The following is an 8,703-nucleotide window of genomic DNA, read 5'->3' on the forward strand; positions in this document are numbered from 1 at the left end:
AATATTTAAGAAATAATACCTGTGGTATACAATATTTTTCAGAATGTTTTATACACATGATATCAGAATAGCAATGTGGTTGAAGTACAGCTATCTTACTTGCAGTTTGAATTAGGTGTGCCATGTAAATACAGTACATATCTGGGAATAAGTCCTGTCAAATTTAGAAGGTTTTAGTTCATAACAAAAATGGACATGATTGCATTGCAGACTGTCTAAAGTACCTGACAAATCCATTAACTGAGTTGTCAGTCAACTAAACTCCCCAAAGGGATACACAATGTAAATGAGGAGAAATGAGTTTATGAGATGTACAGTGTATATAGTCACTCTGCTATACTTTTCTTATAAAATAAAAAATGTAAAATTTGTAGGAAAGAGTATGATCTTATACTTAAACAGAAAAAGCATTTTCACTAAAATCTTGACTATGTTGAGCTAATCTGCAGGAACTGTTTGATATTAATAATGCCTTTCACTAACACTTGGATGTTGTTGTCCCACAGCTAAAGTCCATTTTCAGCACTCAGCAGAATTAATTAAACACCTAATAAAAGCCGGAGTGAATTATACTATGCAGGTATGTAATATTTAGGAATGTCATAGCTTATGCATCTTTTTAGGTTTAGATTTCTTATGCTCTTTGTTGCATGTATTTAAAATACATCTTTGTCCAGAAAGCCTGGCTGGTTATCTATATATTCCTAGCTATCTATAACTTAAATATCTTTGAGAATTATTTTACTCAAAATAGATCCAATAAAAGAGAAAGGAAAAATAATAATTTAAGCAAGAGCAGAATAATTTAAGTAAGAGCAGAATATAAATTATAAAATACATAATATTTAGTTTTTACCACAATTAATATTGAAATAACCATACTTTTAAAACTTGAAATATTTGCCTTCATAGCATTAAACAGAATATAATGAGAAATGTTTATTGTACTAATGGACTTATGATGATAATGTAGTACAGAGAGGCTAAAATGTTAAACTGAACAGTGAAAGCAACGTACAGTAGTTGTCTATTGCTTGCAAAATCTCTACATTTGCCACAGATGCAGCAGTAGAATTGTATACTGATTTGTGAAAAATCAGAGTTTCCTGAAATCAAATTGTATTTCAGCTGAAGACCCATTGCTGTTTGAAAATTTTAATTATTTGGCATCCTGTTTTTAATATTTAGAGACACAGTGGTGTTTTTCCATGGATTACAACATAAGCTTATTTTTTACCAATGTTTGAAACAAACTATTTCCCTTAAATCTTGAAAAATTAAATAAGGATTGCCATTTTAAACAAAAACATTTTTAAAATCTTAAAAGCTAGAAATGTTTTGTGCAGGCTGTAAAATGATGGTTTAAATTAGATCTGGGTATTTTACAACCCCAAGATCACATCCATCCTTTGACTATCCCTCTCCAGTCCACATGAGATCAACCGGAAATTAGAAATCAAGTGTAAGTAAGTGTGCCGTGGGGGGTGGGTGAAAAAGCCAAGTTTGGTCTGGTTCTGCACAATCACCGCACACTCCTTCATTTGGAAAGGTGAGAAGAGAAATCATTTTCTACATTTGCAAACTCTCATACCTTGCCTTGGAGCAACTAAGGAGTTCTGGTGATGAGTTTGAGGACATAAAGTCAGGTATATTGGTTTGGCCCTCCATAATAGTCCCATTTCTCACCTTGCCCCTTGGGAAAATTAAACTCCTGGTTTAAATTATAACATAAATATATTTCACTTTTGAAATTTAGATGTTTTCAGTGAAACCACAATAATTGTCTCAGGCATTCATTCTGTGATGCTACAAATGCATTTGAAAACTTGTCAACTGGTTTTTAAAATCTACTTATTTCTATTTTTCCTACCCTAGATCTATCCAGATGAAGGTCATTATATTACATCAGAGAAGAGTAAATATCACCTTTATAGCACAATTCTCAACTTTTTTAGTGCTTGTTTAAAGGAAGAAACACCCATTTTACCACAGGAAGTAGAAGACGATGAATAAGGAATGAAGAATAGGACTTGTATGAGGATCACTACAACCACATTTAAAGCTGACTGTAAAAAAACCAGATTCTTTGGGAGTCTGAGGGCAGCCAAAGTTTATAGCAGTGGAACAGCACATTTTGTGACAGTGGGCTAAAAAAACTGGGATTTGAATACACAAATCCATGTCTGATGAAGGAACAAAACGTATACCTTTGCGCAAGGCCAAAGGTTGGATGCAGTTTTCTGAAAGATATTAATTTTGCATAAGAGTAGAATTAGTGCATGTTGATTTTGTTACGATTCACTGTTTGTTCAGTATGTAGTTGCTCTGTTTTATTTAGTATGCACATAACTTTTTGATTTCAGGATAATGCACACTTTCATAGGCCGCTAATATTTGGAGAAGGGACCTGCAGTCTAATATTCAATTGTAATTTTAGATTAAGTGCATTATTTCACTGTTAAGCATCAAAATATTGGAAAAAATGCATTTTAGTTGACCAAAAGACAAATCAATAAGTAGACTTTAATTATAAATGTCAAGCGTTTATACCAACTAAATCAGTAAACTGCAGTAGTATATGCTTGAACTTTATGTATATACACAAGACTCCTTCCACAACAGTAATAACAACAAAAAAACAATGTCCACTTTAATTTTTTTTTTCCAGGCTATAATTACACCCATGTGTCAATTGACATCAACAACTAAAATAATTTCCCAGTTAAAAGTTGCATATTTTGAATTACTAAGCAATGTTTGGGTTGTGCTTTTTCTCGTATTGTTTACAGTATTTTGCTGGTTACGCTCTAATTTTAGAGTACATTACTTTGTCACTTGTACATTAGATACATGAATATTAAATTATAGTTTCAGATAAAGAAATTTTATTAACAATGTAATGCCATAGAGTAATACTTTGCTGAGCTATTTTGTAAAGCTGTTTTCCCCCCTTTCTTCATACTGGTTGGGATTTCATTTTGAACTTCAGTGGTAGCGTATTGCAGAGCTATCTGTCAGATTTTCTTTTGAGTTTCACAGCTATTCATTGAGTTACAAGAATGATTTAAAGTCAGCTGAATAAGTTAGAAATTATTTGTCTCCATGTAGTTTCAAGAAAGCTTCTGATAAATGATTTTTATTTTATTTTATTTCATTTAGATGAAAATCCTGTGGTGCATCCATGTATTTATCAAGGTGAATTACACCCTTAAAATGATGCCATGAAATAAACAAACCAGGGAACTTTGGCCATCAAAATATAACTGAGATCAAGTGCTATATTTATTTAGTTTTGGAGATCTTTGGAGTATGTATAAGTGGGGCAATTCTAATGGTTTAAAGTTCCACTGCTTAATATTTTTTCCAGAGCTGGATTCACTTAAAAAGCCTCATTCTTGCAATTTTCAGGGGGGTTTTTTACATTTATATTTACCCATTTTTGCCATGCGTTGCCACACCTGGAAGATTTAAAGCTTACATGCTATTTTTAAAGTAATATTCGTAAGGCATAAATATACCATCTTTTTTATTTTGAAAATTACTTGCCTGAAATAGTAAATTGCATACATATATTTTTGCTAAGGTGAAAGTTCAATTTTCTTTATAAATCAAAAGAGATGCTGTTATTCTAGATTATATTGCATGTGATATATAGTTTAGGATATTATAGAATTTATATACCTCCAAATGTGAGGGTATGTGCACTTAGATTTGCTCACAATCTTTCCTGGGAATCAACATGAAACTGTCTCAAAATTCAATATTTATTAACCCACCAATTACCCATACTTCAGAATAACATAAATTATTTTTTTAAGTTTTTATTCTACAAGCTAGTAAAGTTAAAATATACACATCATTAAAACAGCAGCACAATGACAAAATTTATAAGCATAGTAATAAAATGTAGGAAATTTTAAGAAAGACATTGAGATTGTTTTAAACAGAACAAAAAAAAGTCACCATTTTTTTTCAAAAGTTATGACCACAAACACATATAGTTTTATTTTTGCAATATTTTTGTGTCAAGTATAATATTTTTAGCTGAATAGTAATATTAATAGATTCAAAATTTGCCCAACAATTTAGCTAAGAAGAACATATGCATCTTGAATATATAGCTATTTATCCAGAATCATTTGAGTCTGCCTCAAATGCAATAATAATGGAATAAGACCAAGATAGGTAGATTAACATTTCAACTCTAAAATTACATATTCCATAAAAGGTTTATTGCAATTCTTTGAAGTGTCTAGTATACAAAAAAGCAGGTGTGGGGTTTTTTCTTTAAAACTCATTTTTTTAAAAAATAGAAAATTAATTTCAGTCTTCCACTGAATTAGCAGAATAAGCCATTCAAGTATATCATTTCAATGGTCATTATTTTATTATCTCAAAATTTCAAATTGAAATAAAATAAAATGACTGTCTCAGAAGGTACAAATAATTCCTTCAACACTGCTGATAATTCTTTCTAAATGTTGTGAAGCTTTAAAAACAGAAATTCTGATTGGATTGAAATAAACCTAATAACAAATACTGAAGATGAATACTCTGAAGTCAATCAAACAATAGATCCCAAGTAGTTATATCACAAAAAGCCAAACTTACCTGAAATAGATTTATATGCTATTTTTAATTTACAGTTATCTTAGCATGTAAGCTTCTCTTGGATATACAGTATGAGTCAAATTTACATCTTTTCTGTATATCTCTTCTAGCATTAATTACAACTATGAACACTGATTCCCTGAACAAACAGGAATCCCAGTATTTTCCAGGACTTCAATGGGGTCAAATTATAAACCTCAAAAGAAACTCCAAGAGGAGCTGAATTTTGAAGTTCTTCAGTTCAGTCAGCTAAGATCAGTGCCCTATGATAAATATGGAAGCATAAAAGTTAAACCCTAAACTGGCAATCATACTTTCTGCAATGAAAATCTTGCAGGATATTTTTGTCAAATAAATGTATTCAGTATTTTGTATATTTGTTTAAAATAATAATATGAAATAATTATGGGGAAATCCGTCAGACTCTAAATCAGCCACAAAGTTATATTCATATTAATTGCATGTATCTTACCCAAATACCAGGGATGAAATCCAGCAGGTTCTGACAGATTCTAGAGAACCGATAGCGGAAATTTTGAGTAGTTCAGAGAACTGGCAAATACCAACTCTGGCTGGCCTCAGAGTGGGGAGGGAACGGGGATTTTGCAGTATCCTTCCCCTGGAGTGGGGTGGGAATGAAGATTTTGCAGTATCCTTCCCCTGCCATGCCCACTAAGCCACGCCCACTAAGCCACACCATCCCCACCAAGCCATGCTGACAGAACTGGTAGTAAAAAAAAAATGGATTTCACCACTGCCAAATACTCTAGGGCAGTGATGGCGAACCTTTTCGGCACTGAGTGCCCAAACCAGAACATGCGTGCATGTATGTCCATGTGTGTGCACCAGGGTGCCGGAAACCTGAAGACCAGCTGGTCGGCATGTGCATACCTGTTTTTTGGCTGGGTTTGGCTGGGTTTTGGGCTGTTCTCAGGCCATTTTTGGCCCCAAAACAGCCAAAAAACAGCCAAAAACCTGGCCTGTTTTTTGGGCCGTTTTCAGGCTGTTTTCCGGTGCTCCAGTGCCCATGAAGACCAGTTGGCCAGCGCGCATGGAAACCAGAAGAGCAGCTGGTGACGATGCACGTGCCCACAGAGAGGGTCTGTGCCATAGGTTTGCCATCACGGCTCTAGGGAATTTTAGACAACTAAGACTAAAAGTGGACTAACAGAAACTAACTAAGTCTAAAATCTAAATTTAGTCTTTTATTTCCATCGAAAGAGAGAATAAGGTTAAACTTATCAGTTGAGAAGGGTTCCTCAAAATTCATTTTCAAGGTAATGTATTGAAAACATAACTTAATTCTTTACTTTTCCAAATTATTACTGTGATCAAGTGGCGTCAAGTCCAATTTACTCCAGTTTATTGAATATATTGAATTTCAGTCTCACATATTAATGGCATAAGAGAAAACCTATTTGGTAATTTATGCATGAAACGTATTACCAGCCAATATAACCTTTTATGTCTGAAGTCCTTGGTATACTCTGAGCTTGGCCGCAGAAGTTTCATTACCCCACTAGGTAACATCATTAGATGATCATCAGCCCCATGATCATCTGTAATACAATGATATTTTTAGAATTTTCCAATGAGGACAAGGGACTCTAAACCAAATTAAAAAGAAAAGGAGGTTGAGAAAATCCTTGCGTCTACCTCAACATAAATTTAAAGAAAAAAGAAAGTACACCATTAATATCACGTAGCTGAATGCATTATATCAATCAATAGAACTTTGCAGAAACCCAAATGATATCAAAACCCACTTCAGAAATTGTCAAGGTTTTCTCTGTATTCAACTCATCTACAGTTACTGATTCTTACCTATTTTGAAGAAAACCAAGAACATCAATTATAAATCTGTTATTACCAGAAAAATGACATTATCTCAATTCAGTCTGAGCAGAGTATGCTATTGTTGGAAAAATGTCCTTGAATTAAGAGGCCCAAGCTGCTGTTAAAATCTTGTCTTGCCCTGCCTGTAAATAGATTCACAGAAAAATCAATAAAAACTATAATTAAGCCCTCAAAAGAAAGAAATATTATAGCCTGAACATAAATAATAACAAAGGCATAGGGGGAAAAAGAGGGGGGGTAGCCTCTTACTTACTTTAGAGCTTTTTTGGGTTCCACCTAATTATGAATGATTTCTGAATCCTTTTTGATAATTTCAAAACAAATGTGTTGGGAAAACCAATGAACTATTCAAGATTCTTCCCTTGAGCAATATTTCTTGCTTTAACATTTTTCTGTGTTGTATTTCCTCAGTAGAATAATAGAAAAACATAACAAGGCATTTTATCTACTTATCTGATTACCACATAGAGTAGGTCATGTGGAAATGTTCATTATTATGGCAAATCTGAGGAACCTCACGATAAATGGCCAGGTTTTTACAAAAAGAAGAACCCAGCATTCCCATTATCTAGCTTCTTCCAGCACAGTTGATGCTTTTCAACTTCCTTCAGGAAGTTAATTAATACTTTACATTAATACAATTAATTAATACAATTGAACGTGTCCAGAAATATTTCACAAGAAGAGTTCTCCACTCCTCTGCTCGCAACAAAATACCTTATGCCACCAGCCTTGAAATTCTGGTCTAGGAAAACTTAGAACTACACCGCCTTCGGAATGACGTAAGTGTAGCTCATAAAATTATCTGCTACAATGTCCTTAACCTGTCAATGACTACTTCAGCTTCAACCACAACAATACACGAGCACACAATAGATACAAACTTAAAGTGAACCACTCCAAACTCGATTGCAGAAAATATGACTTCAGCAAGAGAGTGGTCAATGCCTGGAATGCACTACCTGACTCTGTGGTTTTATCCCCAAACCCCCAAAATTTTAACCTGTCTACTGTTGACCTCACCCCATTCCTAAGAGGTCTGTCCCTGTCCTAATGTTTCCTCTATTCGTATCTATTTTATGTATTCAATCCATGCTTATACTTATTACCTAATACGTTCTTGACAAACAAACAAACAAACAAATAAAACAAACAAACAAACCTACCTCAAGTCACATAGATTAGCCCAGCAAGAATGAGATTCAAAAGACACTATTTTATTCTGAAGAGTCTTAATTACTTTTAATAAATCACTTATAAATGTGAAGATCCAGTGTGAAGATATGAAGATCCAGTGATTTCCCACAATCTTCCAATTGATTTATTCTGTTCCCATTTTATCTATTCTGGTACTTAAAAGTATTAACAGAATCTTTAATAATATCTTTTTTCCAAATCCCAAAAATAGCTGCCAGGATTTTCTCAGCAGCTGCTGACACTGTTGCTTAAGAGGTGGCATAAGGTGGCAGAATTTTCTTGGGCACAATCCAGGCAAATAATGAACAAACTTTTCCCACTACTCAACAGGTGCTGTTATTACCGGTTTCTATTGCTACTGGGTCAGATTAAGTCAATTCAATTTAAATGTTTTTGGCTGCATGAATTGAATTCCGCATTTACTTTAGTGATCTGAATACAAACAGCTCAGGGTCTGATTCACATCAGGGATGTGAACTGGGTCAAATGCTCAGACAAATATATTCACTTGCAAATAGGTTCCAGGGAAAAATGGATAATACATACATACTTTGAAAAATATTGAGATATTTGATGAAGTTTTGTTTCAAGATGTCATTGCTTTCATGACTAAACCACAAGGAACCAAGGTATTTTGTTTATTGTTTATTTGTCAAATATAGGTACCACCCATCTCACTCTCAGAACAGCTGTATATAACTGTTCTACTGATTTCAACTATAACTTGGGACAAAACATGGGATAGTAAGACTAGGTAGTTCAGTATATAATATAATAAATTTCATTCATGCTAATTAAAGCTACTCTAAAGCTTGTATTAGATTCTCCTTATAAAATAGAGGAGATACCATTACCTAGTTGTACATTGGCATTTTCATTCCAATTAGAAATATTTCAAATTGTAAATTTCAAATATAATTCCATTGGGTCAGATTGTTTATCATTAATCAGGACCGTGAAGTAAACTTACTCCTATTAAAATAGTAGAACTTCCTTCAGCATTATATTGGTACAAAGGACAGCAAAATAAAATAAACT

General features: G+C 33.4%; 1 protein-coding gene across 4 annotated transcripts in view; it reads left to right on the forward strand.

The window, feature by feature from the left end:
- DPP10 (dipeptidyl peptidase like 10) overlaps positions 1 to 2,013 on the forward strand; it is a 201,389-nt gene extending 199,376 nt beyond the window's left edge. For all 4 annotated transcript variants that reach the window (XM_070957038.1, XM_070957037.1, XM_070957039.1 and 1 more), the window contains 2 exons: positions 507 to 580; positions 1,876 to 2,013. In XM_070957038.1, the coding sequence (XP_070813139.1) occupies positions 507 to 580; positions 1,876 to 2,013 (212 nt within the window). The remainder of the gene's footprint in view (positions 1 to 506; positions 581 to 1,875) is intronic.
- The last annotated feature ends 6,690 nt before the right edge of the window (positions 2,014 to 8,703 follow it).

The sequence above is a fragment of the Pituophis catenifer genome, unplaced genomic scaffold, assembly GCF_029215685.1.
Source record: "Pituophis catenifer annectens isolate HBS135680 unplaced genomic scaffold, rPitCat1.0.hap2 SCAF_1, whole genome shotgun sequence".
Classification (NCBI taxonomy): domain Eukaryota; kingdom Metazoa; phylum Chordata; class Lepidosauria; order Squamata; family Colubridae; genus Pituophis; species Pituophis catenifer.